The sequence below is a fragment of the Protopterus annectens genome, chromosome 3.part0, assembly GCF_019279795.1.
Source record: "Protopterus annectens isolate FY-2018-M chromosome 3.part0, PAN1.0, whole genome shotgun sequence".
NCBI classification, from domain to species: Eukaryota; Metazoa; Chordata; order Ceratodontiformes; family Protopteridae; genus Protopterus; species Protopterus annectens.
In genome coordinates this window covers 1,266,898,382-1,266,918,924 of record NC_056731.1, presented here as the reverse complement: position 1 = coordinate 1,266,918,924, position 20,543 = coordinate 1,266,898,382, and the positions used below count along the sequence as shown (strand labels likewise).

Below are 20,543 nucleotides of genomic sequence, written 5' to 3'. Positions count from 1 at the left end.
AGATGGTGCCGGCTGACGCTTTTATACCCCAGGCACTCTGACGTCGGGGTGAGGGTGACATCAGCCGACGCTGGACCCAGACATTGGAATCCGGCCGACCGAAGGGCTGCCTGAGGCAGGACAACCCATATGTAAGGACTGCAGATGCATCCTTGAAGGACATCAAGGCAATGTTTCTAATCTCACTGAGAAAAATGAAACCAAATGGATTATTAACCTAACAGCAGATAAGCCACCTGGCTTAAATGCAATAGTGCCACTGAGACCTATGTTGAAAGATAGGTGATTTGTAATTGGTTAAATGGAAGGCGTGTCCATTTGTGCTCATGTTGATTGGATGATGTCCTACTGGATGCAATCAAGGGTGTTGTCTGTAAATTTACACACGATTGGTCATTTCCTCCTTTTACGTTAAAAAGTTTCCTATTCCCTATATACGATCTGAAGGAGGAGAAATCTGAAAGCGCTTATCGTCTGTATACTGAAGGGAGCTTTACTACGTTTTATTATACTTTTTACTTCGAGTTTTACTGTTCATTAAAAGGAATTTTATCGTCCATTTGTATGCTTCCGTGGTGGTGTCACAGGATTCTTGTTTGCTAGTATGAAGTATCACGAATGAAACAACACAGCAGGAAAACGTTCTGCGATGTTGACCTCTTAACTGGACCACTGGAATTAGAGTGAGAGAGAATTCTGGGATGTGCTTTGAGGGAGATATATTTCAAAAGCAAACAAGTAATGTTTCACTCAGTAGGACCTTAGCCAGGCAATATCTTGACTAAAGCATGCAGTTTTCGAGGCCATATACATTACAGGTTATCATGCTGCTGGAATACATTTAGAGGAGAGCAACCAAAAGAACAACAGGATTTAGGGAAGGGATATGACCAGAGGCAATAGAAGCTAGATGATATCTCAGAGACCAAAACAGATGTTGGGAACATTATATTAATGTACAAGTTCATGCCAAGGAGATGTGAAAAGGTAATTCTGAACAAAAATGACGGATGAGGAAAGGGTGGGCACAGAAGCAGATTATAAGAACTAACTGCTACCTAGGTCTACAAAAGTATTCTTTTTCTCAGAAAGGGCTGTAGACCCATGGAAGGAGCTAAGAGAATGGCTAGTGGCCAGGAAATCTACAGAGGCATCCACAAGGCCATGGGATATGAGGAGAAAGAGTAAGGAGAAAGTAAGGATGGAGGGGAGGTAGAATGTTAAATGTAGTTACAAGGAAAGACTATTTAGGCTTGTTTCAGCTGCCTTTAAGCAATCAAATGCTATGGATTTATAAATCTGAGTACCCTTTTAAGATACAACCTCCTTCCACTAAAAGTTGGTATAATATGAGGAACACTTTTTAACTGTACTCAGCATTACTTACAAAGGAGTAGAGCAGCACTCTAAAATGATACTTAATATTCGGGACACTGCTGGGTCAGCTCTTTTACTCATGCTATCAAAGCCATTTCAACAGCGATATCCTGAAAGTGCTCCTTAATCAAAACATTTCCAAACTCTGCTCCTTTCCACAGTCTTACCTGACATTTTGGGTGACAGAGCTCTTTAGGAAGTGTATCAGCACAATCATAACTCTTGGAAACTCTGTATAATCACCACTGTTACGGCCTGGTTCCAGATTATTGTGCTACCACAGTAAGCAAACCCTCAGCAAACGTTATTAAAAGTTTATGGTCAATAACTTAAGTTTCTACTTCAGTGGTACTAATGGAATTTCTTTACTCCAAAAATGACAGCAGGTGCATTCTTCTTGATCTGAGAATAATTTCTCATTGTAGAAGAAAGAATTCTTAATCTCTAAGCAATGTTTGTTTTCATCCCCTGAGGGCATGGCAAGTTGAATCACTGCACTTATATGGCAGGCGGAAGGATGAGATGTGAGTGTTATGAGTGACTATAATGAACTAGCACTTTTCCACAAGTGAGCATTTGTATTACTGAAAACATTTTAATATGGCACAACACACTACCGTTCATCAATCTGCACAATGCTTCTAATACTGTGCTTTGCTTAAGCATGGAAATTCCATAACAAACAGCCAACCTAAGAAATGTCTGTAACTCTTTTAAACACGGGCAAATGGCTTTTGCTTTCTCTGTGGAGAAGCATACCCCCTCTTGTCCACAGCATCTTCAAGATGTTAAATCTAACATTTACCAGACTCAAAGTATGACGTAGCCTAAATGCATTTAAAACTGCACCTGCCATAAACCATTTGTAACTCTATTAAGATGCTGCACTTGATGTCATTACAATATGAGGTTATGATCCAAGCTTAAAACAATTTGTAAAATGGGAAAAGGTTCAGAGAGTAATTTCACTCTGAAGCAAATTAGTTACATAGCGATAGGTCTTTCGATATGTTCTTTTCAAAACAGATATATTTTATTATTAAATCACTGCACAGTTCAAGAGATGAGTTTTTCTTTCATTCATTTTTCAATAATTTGTTTACAGTGTACATTCACCCATTATATTTTATGAAAAGCTCAATCAAAACTCGTATTTTTGTTATACTTCATAACATGGTAGTATGATCAGTTACTGAGGAATTAACTTAAGCTTTTTCTATTATCACAGTAAGTATATTCAAGCTGCAATGTTACTTCTAAAAAAATACTTGCAAGGCAAACAAAACGCTTACAGTTCCCAATCGAACATATCTGCCAGAAGCACTTGTAACTGGGCGTGCAGTATTAGCAGTTCGTGGAGTCATGATGGCTTGTTCCATGGTGCCTGGCCTCCCAGACTGAGAGCTCAGCCGGACAAACCCTGTAACTGGTCTACCTCCTTGTGTTACAGGCCTACAATCAAAGATATCACAGACTTAACAATATAAAAATAAAGAAATGACAATACCAGAGAAAATCAACATTATCAAAATGAAGACAATGAAAAATAAAAAACAAATTATTCAAAATATGGAAAATTAACTGAATAAAAACTGAACTCTGTTTTTGTACTCATTCCAATATTAGTAGGTAAGAACATTTTTACATCAGTTATCGTGCAGGATCTTAATAATGACAGCTAGTCATAATGTTTTATGTTTTTCTTTCTTATGTTTTATGCATTTAAATATTAAGAATGTTTTGAGTGTTATAAGCTTTTAACTTTGCAAGCACTAAAAGTCCCGGTGATTGCTTGATTGCTTAATTGAATGAGATAACAAGCCCGCCAAAAATGTTTCCTGTGTATATAAATAAGTTTTAAATGTATGTGTAGTTGTTTATCTGAAGAAGCATAGCCTGGCCATCCATTCTATTATATTAAATACATTTTATCTTTTGCTACAAACGGAGGTTCTATTTATTCGTGGTGATTCCTTCTGTTTTCTTGATTTTGACTCATTCCAATATCCTTAAATATGATAACCTCCTGTTTATAATGTGCCTAACCCAACATTCTAGCGTTCACTTTTAACTTTTCACATCTGAATTTTCACAAGCAATGCAATATTATTTCAGCAATATTAATCCAGAGAAAAGAATAAATGGGGATCTCAGTGCATTAAAGCAAGATTACCTAGGAGAAGTAATCAAGAGAAAAAACTGAACAAGATGGAAACATTCAAAGCTATCTTTGAATAAAACATTTTAGTGCAGAAGGCTATAGGTTCTATTCCCATATTAGGTAGATCAATTGCTGACACTGCCGTGCAGCATAAGGGGAGATGTTGCACTCTTCAGTACGTCATCCTTCGGATGACATGTTAAACCAAGGCTCCATCTGCTTGAGGTGGTGGTAGCTTAGGCAGATGCAAAATATCCAACTGCACCTACTGAACAGAGTATGGGAAGTTTCCCAATGCCCTGTTCATATTTCCCTAAGTAGTATAAACACTACCTTGGGTCTTGGCTGTAAAGAAGCTACTAGCCTAGCGGGACTGCCATGGTCAACAAGGGGTAAATAAAATAAAGTAAATAAAAGAAATTCATACATAGGAGAAGCTTAGCCAAGACAGCTGTCAAACAACAAAATCTGCTCTATCACTTCCCAATCACAAGCAGTTCGGAAAACAGACACACACACTAAACCTATTCACACAACCTTCTCCCTACAAAATGTCTACCTTTCCAGCAATGACCTAATAATATTATCCACTACTTTACTACAAAGAGTTTAGTTATCCTTACAATGCCACTCTTTCCAAACACCTCAACTAGTAAAACCCAGTCTCCTTCTCCCTAATTCTACCTTTCTACTTTTCACCAAATTAAAGGAAATGTATTAAACTTAGAAACACACCCTGCAAATGTACCCACTTGCAGCAGGTAACCTACATCTTTGGGTTACCTCTTTATGCTAATATCACCTAGCAAACCCTGATTGCCATATCTTCAAGCTAACTGTATGCCAATATGTTATGTCTATACCAATCTACCACTGCAGAAATACAGCAATTATGCAGTTCTCAGCCTGCCACTGCAGAAATACAACAATTAAGCAGTTTCCAGCAACAGATATTAGAACAATAGCAGTTTACCAGTTTTACAAATAGTTCTTAAGCAATAATAATATTAAAAGGATAAACATAATTGTTGCATAAACCATATGTAATCAATCACATATGAAGAAAACCAAAATGTTCACACATCACATCCTACTATAGCTTGAAATTCTAACATAACTTTCAAATTTTATGCACACGCATGGTTTCTGGGAGAAACACTAACAACAAAAGATTGATTCTGCATGCAACAATGTCTCATATGTTCATAGGTTCATAGGTAGGTACTAGGCTATTGGCACTAGGGCCTATATAAGCCTAGCCAAATGGTAACCTGGCTTTTGCCACCCAAGAAAATTATTTTCCTGTGCCCCTGTCAAGCAGAGCCACAGAAGTGATCCCGGGGTGAATTTCCTATCTCCCATCCAATCATCAAGATTTTTTCTTGAAGAGTGCTAATAAGGAGCTTTGTTTGATATAGATAGGTAGTTTGTTCCAGAGTATGGGAAGTCTCTGAGACAGGAATCTATCTGTCCAGCATGTTCTGTTTATTGTGGTGACAAGGTTTAGGTCCCTAGAGCATGTAGCTCGGAGGGATTGGGATTTCTTTATGTGGAGCATATCCAACAGCTCTGGGTTTGACATAGCTTTGTATGTTAGGCAGAGATCGCCTCTGAGTAGGCGATATGCGATGGAGTAAAGCTGGAGTTTTTTGAGATGGTCTGCGTAGGGCATCTGTTTGAGGCTGGTAATCCTTTTTGTGAGGTATTTCTGTGGCCTTTCCAGTTGTTGTAGATGCCTTGTGAGGTACATACCAAAAGGGGCGTTGTACTCTATAATGGGTCTAATGAGTGATGAGTAGAGGGGAACAATGACCTCATTTTCCTGGACAAGAAACCTTTTGTGATGAGGTGTGCCACGCAGAAGGATTTCCTGACTACTGTGGTGATGTGATTATCAAAGGAGAGACTACTGTCCACCTCTGTCCCAAGGTCTCTTATCACACGTTCGGTGTTAAGTAGACTACCGCCTGTGTGGTAGTTCATGGGTTCAGAATTTTTACCAGAAGGGATGACAATGCACTTTTTGGCATTGAGCTTGAGGCCATGGCTTTGACACCAGGCATCTGTCTCAGTGAGGCCCTTTTGTAGGATGTCCACATCGTTAGGAGATTTGATTATGGCTCTTAGTTTGCAGTCATCTGCGAACTTTGTTAGCCAAAGACCTTCTGTGTTAGCCTGTACTTCAGAGAAGTAGATACCAAACAGGAGAGGACCTAGGACTGAACCCTGTGGTACTCCACTTGTCACTGGTCTGAAGTTTGATTTAGAGTCTGCTACTTTCACAGTGTGATTATCACACATCGTGGCAGCTGAAGGGTACTGTAATAAACATAAATATATGAACTCATAACGAAGACGGTTAGCAAACACACTTCATTAAATTACTAGACACCCTAAGCAACCAGAGTATAAAAAATCTGTCTACTTCACCAAAACAGATAATTCATACTGCAGACCTAAATTACCATTTTACACAAGATACAGTAGAAATTATGTATTTTAATGGTACAGAGGCATCATCAAATCTGAAGTGTATAATGTTTCATAAACTTAAGCAAACATGATGTGGCTTACAAAAGTTGCTAATTTTATCAATGCACTCTTTTTTTTTTTTTTTTTTTGCTTACCTCATTTGTCTGACTGGGTTTAGTCAAAAACCTGTTTTCAGCAGGGACCCAAAGAAGAAAGCTTCAACTGATTAAAAACATTTTAAGCATACATTCAGTCAGCATCATCACCATCAACTCCCTTTTACTATATGGTATCTGGGTATCATATCAACTGCTGACATTTCTCTCCATTTAATGCCACTCTCCTACCTTGCTCGACAGTAACATCTGACCGTCTCAGGTCTTCTTTCACACAATCCATCCATCTCTTTGCTGGATGCCCTCATTTCCTCTTGCCGTCTTCTTGTCTGTCCCAAGTCTTCTTCACCAGCTTGTCGTCTGCCTTTCTGTACATGTGTCCACACCACTGTAATCTGTTCTCTTTGATCTTCTCTGCTCTGATGTCCTCATTTCTTCATCTGTCCTATAATGTGCATCCTACCACCCATCTCAAGCACTTCAGCTCCATCACCTCTCGCTTCCTGAACTGCTCCACCTTCACTGCCCAGGATTTTGTACCATACAATGGTAATGGTCACACCACTATTTTATGCACCTTATTTTTCAGCTTCTTTGGCATTATTCTGTTATACACTACCCCTGACACTCTGTGCCACTAGGCTGCTGGCCCCCTGATTCTAGGTTTGACCTCCACATTCAGACTTCCCTTAGCCTGAACTAACCCTGCTAACAAACACCCATGACACATGCGGACACAACTGGGTTGGGTTGCACTGATAGGTTTATAAAAGCCCTGATGGACGTTATCCTAATAAATACCTAGGCATCTCTGATCAACACTAGCAAAAAACTACGATCACTCATAAAATCATCCAAGGCCAACTTTGAGAGAAACATCGCTAAAGACACAAAAGACAAACATAAGGCCTTCTTTAGCTATGTTAGAAACCTGGGTGGAAACTCCCAGATATGCTCAGAATTAGTCCAAAATGATACAAAAATCACTGAACCCACAGACATTGCCAACATACTGGCAGACAGGTTCAGTGCAAATTTCTCCCCTCCCTTCCCCCCAGAAGGAGAAATATCTATCCCATCAGAGTCTAGCCTCCCAAACATCTCAGATGCCCAGGTGAGAGCTGCTCTCTCTAAAGCAAAAAACACAGCATCAATGGGACCGGACGGTGTCCCCGGCTGTGTGCTACACGAACTCAATGAGGAACTAAACCCACACATAAGGCTGCTGTTTAATCTTAGCCTTACTACAGGATACGTACCCAAAGAATGGCGTACGGCAACTGCGGTCCCACTCCACAAAGGCAGTGCTTCTACAGACCCTGGAAATTACCACCCCATAAGCTTGACGAGCCTTGTCTGCAAAGCTATGGAGAGGATCATAATGGAACTCATAAATAAAGACATTGGGGACCTACAGACACTGGATCCTACCCAATTTGGCTTTGTCAAGGGCAGATCCTGCCTCTTGAACTTGGTCGATGTTTCAAAACAGTCACTAAGGCCATTGATGAGGGTAAGGCAGTTCACACAGCCTACCTTGACCTAGCAAAAGCGTTCAACACAATACCCCACTCGGGCATCATAGAAAAGCTCACCAGCTTAGATGTAAACCCATATGTCACAAGATGGGTTGCAAACTGGCTCAAGGACAGAACCCACAGGGTTAGAGTTGCTGGTGCCATGTCAGACTCTAAGCCGGTCACGGCGGTGTCCCACAGGGCGCAGTCCTGAGCTCCCTCTTCTTCGGCACTTATTTTTCTGAAGTGCAGGCAAACATAGGGGGATTGTGGCTGACAAAATTTGCAGATGACTGCAAACTGGGCACCATAATTGACACTCCATCAGACACAGACATCCTCCAGAGAGGTCTCATAGAAATGGATAACTGGTGCCAGAGCCATGGCCTTAAGCTAAATGCCAAAAAATGTATAGTCATACCCTTTGGGAAAAACAAGGTAACCCCTAATTACCACATAGGTGGTAATCCATTAAACATGGAAGTTATCAGGGACCTGGGGACCCAAGTTGACCGTAACCTCTCTTTTGACACTCACATTGCCAAAGTGGTTAGGAAGACCTTCTACATTGCCCACCTGATCATGAAGGGATTCACATCCAGATCAGGAGAGGTCATTGTACCCCTGTACTCTTCACTTATCAGACCAATGATTGAGTACAACGCCCCATTAGGAATGTATCTTACCAGACACCTGCAGCAGTTGGAAAGAACCCAAAAGTTCCTCACCAAAAGGATAAAGGAGCTCAAACATATGTCATACGCTGCCCGACTGAAGAAACTCCAGCTCTATTCAGTCGCATACCGTCTGCTCAGAGGTGATCTGTGCCTGACATTAAAGGCCATGTCCAACCCGGAATTAATGGACATGCTCCACCTCAAAAAATCCAAATCCACCAGAGCCATGAGAGCAAGAGACTTAAACCTCAACACGGATATAAACAGGACATGCTGGAGGGACAGATTCATCACCCAGAGACTCCCTACACTATGGAACAGAATCCCAGTCCATGTGAGGCAGAGCCCCTCACTGACTCTGTTCAAGAGAAATCTTGACGAGTGGATGGGAGATCGTAGGTTTACCCCGGGAATCATCTCTGTGTCACTGCTGGACAGAGGCACAGCAAACTAATGGGTATAGTATTCTCATCCTAAGGGGTGGTGAAAAACACACACACTCTGGCTAGGCTTATAAATGCCCTAGGGCAGATAGCCTAGTATGAACCTATGAAAATAGTGGAACAGGTTAAAAGCTTCATACATTTGGAAGGGTTATCATCTGTCTCTCCAACATGTCTTATTTATGTCACAAGCAAAATTTAAATCCTTGGATCTAGTGGTTCTGATGCTGTTCATTTTGCAGATGTTCATAGGATCATAGGTGTATACTAGACTGACTAATGACTACTACAGCCTTTATTAGCCTAGCTGTGCAACCCAAATGTGTCCCACAAGTTACATGTTTTAGATGTTTATATAGGGGGTGACTGCTGGTTATAACATGATTTAATGACTGCCTCTGTCAACAGAGACATAGGTGCCAGACCAGGGGTGAATTTCTGATTTGCCATTGAATGGTCCAAATTATGCTTAAAGAGGATTAGGGAGGGACTTTCCTTCACATGGACAGGAGGACCTAATCAAGAGAATGAGAAATCTCTGAGATACATACATGTTTCATTAACATGCCCTATTTAAGTTGCACTCAAAATTTAGGTCTTTAGATCTAGTAGTTCTGATGTAGCTTGCTTTACAGATGTGCAAAGCCTTCAACAGAGGAGGGTCCATGTATGCCAGGCATTGATCACCTCTCAGTAGTCTGTAGGAACCTAAGTATAGAAATAAGGATGTGAGGTGATCCACATACAACATTCTGTTTATGCCCTGTATTCTTTTTGTAAGGAACCTTTGCGGATGTTCCAGTTGCTGCATGTGTCTAGTCCAGCACATACCGAAGGTAGCATTATATTTAATGGTGGGTCTGATGAGGGCCAAGTACAGTGACTTCCCTGGACCTAGATGCCATGCCCTTGCTTATAAGTTGAACAACACAGTATACTTTCCTTACCAGCTTGGACACATGTTGGTCAAAGGCCAGGTTATTGTCTCCATGTATTTCCAGATCCCTGACTAGTGGGTCTACTCTTGGGGGGGGGGGTTAGCAATGATGCACTATTTCCTGTAGTGGCTAACTCCCCAATAGGTACTATAATGCATTTCCTGTCACCGAGTTTAAAGCTGTAGCTTTGGCACCGGTCATTTGTCTATGTTAGACCCTCTTGTAAGGTGTTTGCATCTTTTGGGTTCTATGACTATTCATAGATTGTAATCATCTGTGAACATGGTCACACAAAGGCCTTTGACATTGGTCTTGACTTCTGAGAAGCAGATGCCAAAGAAGAGTGGTAGCAGCATGGAGCTCTGCAGAACTCCATCGGTGATCTGCCTCTTTATGGAGGGGGGGGTCTCAGCAATCATGACTTCCTGGGTCCTATCTCTGAGCAAGCTGGCTATCTAGTGCATTATATAGGGGTTCCTGCCATATTCTGTAAGTTTGTTAACAATATCAGAGATGGACATTGTATCAAATGCCTTAGCCAGGTCAAAGTAGGCAGTATGCACCATTTTACCCTCGTCTATTGCCTTGGTGACCTTCTCAAAGCAGTTCACCAGGTTCAGTAGGCATGACCTTCCTTTGATAAATACCAGAAACTGAAGAAAACCAATGAACACTGAAGTTAACTAACCGCAAGTTCGTGGAAATGCTGGGGTGCAGGATGACAGTAAATCCAAATAGCAAAAACTGGTTGTAAAATCCAAAAGCGTTTATTTGAACAGAATCAAAGTCACGTTAAACACTAAAAGCGTTTTTCATACCAGCAAGTGCCGGAACTTCATCAGACAACAACTTCCTCTAACACTACTTCATTTATAGGAATTAGCCGCTGTCAGCAGTTAATTATTTAAAACGCACATATTCTTTTGTTTTTAAAATAAAAAACAAATACATAATAAATGATAATAGATACATAATAAATAATGTTAAAATAAAATGCAATGCAATACAAAGGTCCTACATAAGTGCTTTGTAAGGAACCAAGTTACAAGAAATAAATGGGTTGTAGTGGCCAACAATTTCCTTTTTCCGGTGGCTTTACTAAAAACCCAACCTTTGTTGTTTATGTGCTTTTACTTTAAAGGTGTGTATTGTAATGCATCTACACATTAATATTTTAAAAATATATATGTAATAACCTATTAGATAGGGTGAAGTGCATATTATTAACTGTATAAATATGTCTGCATGCCACTACAACCCATTTATTTCTTGTAACTTGGTTCCTTACAAAGCACTTATGTAGGACCTTTGTATTGCATTGCATTTTATTTTAACATTATTTATTATGTATCTATTATCATTTATTATGTATTTGTTTTTTATTTTAAAAACAAAAGAATATGTGCGTTTTAAATAATTAACTGCTGACAGCGGCTAATTCCTATAAATGAAGTAGTGTTAGAGGAAGTTGTTGTCTGATGAAGTTCCGGCACTTGCTGGTACGAAAAACGCTTTTAGTGTTTAACGTGACTTTGATTCTGTTCAAATAAACGCTTTTGGATTTTACAACCAGTTTTTGCTATTTGGATTTACTGTCATCCTGCACCCCAGCATTTCCACGAACTTGCGGTTAGTTAACTTCCTTTGATAAAGCCAGACTGGAATGGATCCAAGGTCTGAAGGTCTCCAATGTCTTTGTTGATAGTTTGTTAGTTAAAGAAAAACTCCAGTGGCTCTGATAGGTCATATTTTAGAGTATCCAGAAGGCATCCTTGGATATTATCAGGGCCCATTAAGATTGCATTCTTGGCCTTAGAGAGCGCAGGCAGGACATGCTATTTACAGTTGGAGGGGTTATACTTGAAGGTATTTCTTATGGGGTGGCTGGGGATGAGTTCAAAGTACAGCTGTAATTGCATTAGTCACCCAAAAATTCACTTTATCACCAGAATCAGTGAATGTGGCACCATTATCCACCAGTTCCACACATCACTGTGTGCTACCTTTGAGATTTCTGACACAGCTGGAGAAGGCCTTATGGTTGTCTTTTGCTTGGAAGGCTTACTTAACCTCAAAATTGGATTTATTGGACTTAATTAGCCCTCTTACTTGCCTGTTTAACTCAATAAGAAAGCTCTTATCTTTATGGGAGTTTCACTTCCTGAATTTAAGCATGATTTTTTTTCTTTTCTTATATAACCGGCTTAATTTGTATTGTTTTTGGCTAACTTCTGGTAGATGTAGCATCTCCTATGCTGCCACTCACACGCTTGTAAAGATTTTCTGCAAACAATTCTGCCTGTTTGCATTGTGGCATCATCCTTGGTGATGGTAATATTCTGCTCAGTGCTAGGCTCACACCAGCTTGAGAAATGTAGTCTGCAAGCTCCATAATTCCTCTCTTCATACAGTTTAGGGAGGCATGTTTCAGGTCATTTACACCTACATGGACTATGATGGAATCATACTGGTATGTATAGTGCAGTGACTTCAATGTGTGTGTAACTTGGTGGATCCTGGCTCCTGATAGGCAACTGACCATTACCTTCTCTTTGTTCATCCCTGTTAGAGGAGCATTAGTATGTCTTACAATGGATTCCGTTATGACTACAGTCCTGGGAAGTGTGTTTGCTTGTCCTATGGGCTTTGTATTTGGGATGCACTGAATGTAGGTGAATGCGTAGTTTTATGTGTTTTTGATTGCTTTAGGGTTTGCTGAAGATAATCTTTGCCGACGGGCAATGTAAGTGGTCTTTGTTGTATAGGAAGATTGCATACATTGCTGTGTGTGCACAGTGTGCATGGTTTTGACAACCTGATGTGGGACTGTATGCGAGTGTTTAGCCTCCAGTATCACTGTGCAAGTATACCTCTTGCATACTATATCTGTTACTTTAAGGATGACGTGATTGTCAGTAAACATGATATAATTGCTGCAGTGTCTCAAGATACCCATATCTACCAGGCTGGCTGCAGAGAAATTAAAGAAATTGCATATCCATGCTATCCAGTCCCTCTAACTGCTGAGATATGGGTGTAGCATACGGGGTTTAACAGAAGGCTATTAATGGTGTTTTGTTTGGGGGGGGTGTTGGAGACAAACTAAGCTACAAAATACTACATTCTACTAAATTAAATGGTATTGCCACTTACACAAACTAGCTGCTCTAACCTTGTTAGTGTGCAAAGTATTTGCTCTATATTTACTGCTTTCCAAGCTACTACTTTATGGGCAGTTCTAAAGGGAAAATTTTCTTCTCGATGTTTGCATCTGCACAGGGCACTGGCACAGCAAGTAGCTCAGTGCAAATGTGCCAAATGTATACAAACACTAGAAATACAGAAAACTGACTACTCAGCCCTCTTGCCAATATGACGACTACACTTTTGAGTCTTTCTGCATGCTTCCCAACTTAGATAAACCAGGCAAACACCTACTGCCACTAGATGAATAATTCCAGTCAGTCCTAATGTAAAAGTACAGTAAGAGAATGTCCAGAGTGAAATGTTACCACAAACAAACTTTAACTTAAGGAAAGGCACAAGGACAGGCAATAAGTAATTCAAGATTTCAACAGCAGTCTACTTTAAGCAGCTTATAAAACTGTGATTATTCAATAAAAATACTTTGCTTTGTGGAAATCAGCCAAGAGCCATTCAACTGTGCTGAATTTATACAGGTATTAAAAACAAGGTAAGCAGACTATTAGATCTTCTTGCCAATAAAATGACTACACTCAAGGCTTTCTACTGTGCAAGACTTTCATCAGAGCTGGATCTAACAATGCAGTCTACACCAGGCATAGATTGCCTCTCAGTAACCGGTAGGAGGCAGCGTACAGAGATAGGGATTTAAGGTGATCAGTACAATGTGTTCTTTATACCCTGGATTCTCTTGGTAAGGAACCTTCATTGGTCTTTCAACTGTTGTATATATGTCTGGTAGGTTATATGCCAAAGGAGGCATTATACTCAACGGTGGGTCTGATTAGGACCAAATAAAGTGGCACTACGACTTCCTTGGAAGTGGATGCCATGCCCTTACTTAGAAGTTGGGCAACATCTCAGTTCTCAGCATCTTCTGATTTTCACATTTGCCACCATTACAACTATTTTACCTGTACTCAGTTTCATCCCATGTACCTTCTGTTTTGTATTCTATTCCTCTATCTTTTGCTGAAGTTCTTGTTCTGAGTCTTCCTGTAATGACACATCATCTGCATACAGGTTTAAAAGCCCGCATTTGCGCTTGTTTCCCACCTTTCCTCTAACTAGTCTAGTCCAGATACAGATTTGCTGCATCCAGGACTGTTTGTAAGATTCTGAGCCCCACCCCCCAAAGCCTTTCTGTGTTGGAGGGGAAGCTTTCTAGCTTGTCAGTAGGAGTGGTAAGCACTAGGTAGCCTATCTACCACAAGTTGGTTTCTAGCCCAGAAATTGTAGTTTATTGGGTGTTGGGGCAGTTTTTCTATCTCTTTCAACTTTCTGGTTTAAAAGCCCGCATTTGCGCTTTTCCCTCCTTTCCTGTAACTAGTACAGTCCAGATACAGATACAGATTTGCTGTATCCAGGACTGTATGCAAGTTTCTGAGCCTCACAAGCAATAGAACCTACAGCCCTACTCTCAATAAAAATCTGCCCAATCAGTAGAGACCTCCAAGGCAGAAACACACTCGATCACCACAACACAACACTAATCACGAGACACATACCTCTCCTAAACAGTGTGCCACTCAACCAAAGCCCCTAAGGCAAACCAGTATGCCCAACACACTAGTCATAGGTGACTCGATAGAGAGGCACACTGATGTCCCACTCACTAGGCTGAATAAGGAGAAAGTAACAGTAAGCTGTCTGTCAGGTGCCAGGATACGCAACATAATGCATGCACTCAGGTCCCTTAACAACAGGTACAATTATGACTGTCACTATACATGTGGGTGTGAACGACCCGAGACGTACTTCCCTGGACTACACAAAAAGAGACATGGAGGAGCTCTTGGATTATGGACACCAGGCGGGTATGACCCTAGCCCTAAGCAGCATCTTACCATCACCCAGAATACCACAGTACAAGCAGAAAAGGATTGATTTCAACAACTGGGTAAGTTTCTGGTGTCATTCTAAGGGGATCCAGTATCTGTCTGCCTGGGATGACATGATTGACAGACCTTGATGCTTTGCCAGAGATGGCCTGCATCTGTCGCCCCTGGGCTTCTGGATACTGGCCAAAGCTCTTGCCACCTCTATAGTGCCTTTTTAGGTGGAGTTCCAAAGACCAAATTACCATCATAACAGCTACAAACAAATGCAATCTGAGGGTCATGCTGCTCAACGCTAGAAGTCTAAATCTCAAAATGCATTCACTCAAAGCACTCCTTAAAATGGAGAACATCGACATTTGTGCTGTAACAGAGACCTGGTTCAAGGGAGCAGAAAGCACCCCTGCACTACCAGGCTATAACTCATTCCACACCTTTCAACCTCAGAACTTTGACCGAAGCTCCAAAGGCAGTGGTGTTTCCATATTCATAAAGGATGTGCACACCTCCAGACTGGTAGCTCAGCATAACGCATCACAGATACTTCAGGTGCAACTAATACTGAGTAAGACAGCTATTCAGGTTGTAGCCTGCTATAGGTCTCCAAACATGTCCCAAGACTCACACTCCATGTTCCTACGCACCCTGGAGAATATTAGGGTATAACTTAACACTGTCATATTGGGTGACTTCAACTACTCCTCCATTAACTGGGAAAACTTCTCATGTACCAACACACTTGCCCAACATTTCCTTGAATTCATTAATTCCAATGCCCTGGACCAGCTTGTTCTTACCCCAACTAGAGGTAGCAATATCTCTGACCTGGTCATTACTAACATGAGCGACCATTGCTCTACACCAATAGTCAACTCCTCCCTGGTTAGATCTGACCACAAACTAATCACCTTGGAAATCCACATCTCTCCCACCCCCCTCCCTGCAAAGGTAACCAACATGAAAAAACTTCTCCAAAGCTAACTTTGGGCTCCTAAAAACAGAGGTGGTTAACTTCACGGCACCCATGCATGACCACCAAATCATACACCAATGCACTGCATGAACACATATACAAATGCATAGATCTCATCATATTTTCTCTTGTGGTCCCCTGCCATAAACAAACTCTAAAACAGAAGGAGGAAACTGATGAAGAATAAGGTGAAGTCCTAAGACTGGTAAAACAGCCTTATTAGCCTCAACAAAAAGTTGAGATCCCTCATCAAATATTCTAAAGCTAGCTATGAAAACAGAATTGGAGCAGATAGCAAAGACAACCACAAGACCTTCTATAGTCATGTAAAGAATCTCTATGGCAAAACCCAAATTTGCTCTGAGCTACTGCACAATGGTACCTCCTATACCGAGCCAACAGATATTGCCAATATTCTGGCCGACAGATTCGGTGCAAACCTTACCCTCCCCCAAGGACCAATCACAATACCAGTAGATTACCAGGCACCCAATATTACTGCTGCCCAGGTTAAAACAGCACTGTCCAAGGCCAAAAATACAACTTCTATGGGACCTGACAATGTCCTTGGATGTGTTCTACACAAACTACAGAGTGAACTGGCACCTCACCTGTGGGCCCAGTTCAATCACAGCCTCACCTCAGGTTTTGTCCCTACCGAATGATGCACTGCTACAGTCATCCCTCTCCAGAAAGGATAAGCGACTACAGACCCTGGGAACTATCACCCCATTAGACTGACATGCAAAGCTATGGACCTAATAAACAAGACTACAGGGAATCTCCAAACTCTGGGTTCCACACAGTTTGCTTTTGTAAAGGGTAGATCATGCTTGCTACACTTGGTCGTCCAGACTTGTGGATGAAGGCAAGGTGGTTCATACAGGCTACCTTAATCTGGCCAAGGCCTTTGATACCATTCACCACTCAGGAATCATAGAAAAATTCACTAAGCTAGGCATCAACTCCTATATCACTAGGTGGATTGCAAACTGGCTCACAGATAGAACCAACAGTGTGAAAGTAACTGACTCCAAGTCAGACTGCCGACCAGTCACGAGTGGAGTCCCACAGGGTTTGGTCCTGGGTCCTCTCCTGTTTGGTATCAACTTCTCTGAAGTCCAGGCCAACACGAAGGGACTCTGGCTAACAAAGTTCACAGATAACTGCAAGTTGAGAGCTATTATTAACTCCCCAAGTGATGTTGACATCCTACAGAAAGGCCTCACTGAAACCAACGAATGGTGTCAGAACCATGGCCTTAAGCTCAATGCCAAAAAAAGTGTCGTCATCCCCTTTGGGAAAAACCCAGTTCTCATGAATTACCACATTGATGGTATTCCACTGAACACAGAAGGTGTTGTAACAGATCTGGGAACACAGGATGACAGCAACCTCTCTTTTGACCACCACATTGCCACTGTGGTCAGAAAGTCCTTCTGTGTGGCACATCTCATTACTAAGGGTTTTGCATCTAGGAAGAAAGAGGTCATTGTCTCTCTTTACTTTTCCCTCATTAGGTCAATAATCAAGTACAGTGCCCCATTTGGTATGTACCTCACTAGACACCTGCAACAACTGGAAAGGCAGCAAAAGTACCTCACAAAGAGGATCCTAGGCCTTACACACTTGTCCTATATGGACAGCCTCAAAAAACTTCAACTATTCTCTGCCTCATATCGCCTACTTAGAGGCAATCTCTGCTTGACTTACAAAGCCATGTCTGACCCAGCTCTGTTAGAAATGCTACATCTAAAGAAATCCCAATCCCTCCACACCACAAGCTTCAGAGACCTCAACCTCATTACCACAATCAACAGAACATGCTGGAGTGACAGGTTCATAACCCAGAGACTGCCCATGCTATGGAATAGACTTCCCATACATGTCAAACAGAGCACCTCACTGGCAGCAGAAATTTTGATGAGTGGATGGGAAATAGAAAATTCACCCTGGGGATCACACCAGTGGCTCTAGTCGACAGAAGCACTGGGAACTAAGATCAGGTGGCACGATGCCAGAACAATCCTATGGGCTAGGCTTGTAAAGGCTCCAGGGCCATTAGCCTAGTACACAACTATGAACCTATAGCAACTTTGTTGATCTGTCCCCTTCAACCCGTTTGCTAATGTAGCCCATCACCAGTATGAATAGCAGTGGGCTCAGAGCTGATCCCTGATGCACAGCCACTCCCACTGGAACCCCTCTATGAGGCAGAACGCTGTTCATATTGGAGTTACTGGGTCCTTGTACATAGCCTGCATTAATTCTACGAATGTTTTTTGAACCTTTGAACTACTGCATAACTGCCCAAATCAGCTTTCTTGGACGTTATCATATACTTTCTCCAAGTCTAGAAAAGCCCAGTTTGACACTTTCCTCATCTCTATCTTCTTCAACTATCTGTCTCACTGCAAACATTGAGTCAGTTTTGCTACATCCTGATCCGAATCTGAACTGCTCATCTCCCATCTTAATTTCTACTACTCTGCATATTCATTTATCAATCATTCTCTCCAGGACTTTCATGCAGTGTGATAGGAGTTGTTCACTTGTATACTGCCCATAGTTGTGAATGTTCCTTTTGATCATGTACACTGGCACTAGAAATGCTTATTCTCCAGTCATCTGGGGACACACCTTTCTCTCCATACTGCTCTTGAGTCCCCCCTGCCATTTCTTCCCTAACTTACCCAACATTCTGATCATATCTGTTGTGACCTCATCTGAGTAGCCTGCTGCTTTCCCTTTTATTTTCCTAAGTACTGTTCTTACTTCTATGGTGACTCCTCTTCTTTCATTGCTGGCTGTGTCTGGGGCAGTACAGCTTCTGTGGAGTTTTCCATATTCGAAAGCTGTTGAAGGTACTGCTTGCATCTGCCTCTGATATCCTGTGGACTGGTGAGCAGGTTGTCAATGGCATCTCTTATGATGGGTGCCTGACTATCCTCATTATCTTTCTGTCTTTGCCTTGCAATCTGACAGAGTTTCTTTGTGCCATCTAATGAATCACTTTCCAAAAGTTCGGCTGCCTTGTTCCTTGCTACTGCAACTCCTTCGCTTAGCCTCTTTGTTAGCCAACCAGTATTCCACTCTTAGCCTTGTCTGTCTTAATCTCCCACTTTTTCCTGCACTCCTCCTTTCTTCTGAGGACTTCTGCATTCCACCACAAACTTTCCTTATGGCCACTGCTTCCATACCTGGCTTGGTCACATATTAGTTCTGCAATATACATTAAGTAATACACATTAACAGTTGCATATACATTTGCTATATGAAATAAAGACAGACTGTTACAATATAAAATATACTTGTGCATCAGTAAACGCTGAACATTAACAAAGCTGCTGATACACCTCTTCAAATGCTCAAATAGACAACAGATCATGTGATTAGTGATGTGGTTCCATAGTTTAGCTACACTGAATACATAGAGTCACCTGCAGTATTAGGTTATTTGGTTATAATGATTAATGATTTTACTGGTAGAGTAGTGTTGCAATAAGTTGTTAAGGGATGGGCAATTATGTGGCTTATAGAGAATTCTGTATATTGTACTTAGCTGAGAAATAATTAAGTCTAACAAGTTTAATTCTCTCATGGCTATGCAGTGGTGTGTTCTACTGTTATATTTACTGTAAATGTCACTATTTCAGTACAACATTGTTCAATCTTGGACTGTTGAGAGACTCAAAAGTTAGTGGAAACTGGGGGTAGCATAGAGGAGAGAAGCACTAAGAAAGTAAGAGACTATACACCTTCTGGCTATGTCATTGAGGTAGGTTTTTACTGGGTATACTTTTTGCTGATTTTTTTAACCATGTGAGATACTTGGTGGTTGAATTTCAACTGGTCATTGATGACACAGTAATTTTGTGCAGTTTGTTTTGTCATGATGTTGTTGGCACAAGATACTGAATAGTGCTATTTTGGTAGAGAATTATTTTGGGGTAAACAGCAGTACTTTTTCTTTTTTTAGAGGTTAGTAGTAGTTGTAAATAATTTAACCATGTTTCAATCAATAAGGATTGCTGTGTAAGATCCTGGAATTTAGAGAGATTTAGCAGAGCAGATTAGAGTCGGATCATCAACATATGGAACTAGGGTAGCATTATTTGTAGGACTCTAGAGATCATTGATGAATATGTTGAAAAGTGTGGGTCTTAACACTTAAAGGCAAGAAGGTGGAGAAATATTTTTTTCCATTTCACAGCTTCTGCTCTGTTTGAGAAATACTTAGGTAAACACTTCAGTGAATAGTTGGAGGGACATAAGGATTAGAGTTTAAGTAAGAATTTCTGGTGGGCGACAGTATCAAAAGCTTTGAAAAGTCTAAAAAAATGGTGGAAACTCTCCTTCTGGCATTTCTGGGGGTGTTGATAGTATTAAGAAAATTCAGCAAAGCAGTAGTTGTGCTGTGATGAGGCCAGAAGCCATGTCAGGTTGTAGACAGAAGCTGGTTATCTATGACAGTTGTGAAGTTGAATATTAATACATTTTTTTTTAACATTTTTGATAGGGGGATAAAATGGCAATTGGTCTATAGTTTGAAAGTTCTGTAGTGATTCTACCCTTGTGCAGTGGAATAATAATAGTTGCAGATATGGCTTGATTTAGCAGAACTGACACTGCATATGAAAAAGTCGCAGTTGCTACTTTAAGATATTTGCCAGGTAATTGCTACGGGCAGATCTAGAAGGCTCTAATTTTTTTAAGGCATTTTTGATGGTATCTGTGGGATATGGTTGGAAGAAGAAATATAGAAAGAGCTAATTTGATTGTGTAGGGACATCAAGAGTTTGATAGGTCACCTGGATGGTTCATAAC

At 41.0% G+C, this 20,543-nt stretch overlaps 1 protein-coding gene across 1 annotated transcript in view; it reads right to left on the bottom strand.

Annotated features, from left to right (window-relative positions):
- Positions 1-2,618: 2,618 nt before the first annotated feature.
- Positions 2,619-20,543, bottom strand: part of LOC122796726 (tetratricopeptide repeat protein 8-like) — a 306,505-nt gene continuing 288,580 nt past the window's right edge. Inside the window, exon 4 of the mRNA XM_044065428.1 lies at positions 2,619-2,829. Within this exon, the coding sequence (XP_043921363.1) occupies positions 2,634-2,829 (196 nt within the window). The 3' untranslated portion in view covers positions 2,619-2,633. The remainder of the gene's footprint in view (positions 2,830-20,543) is intronic.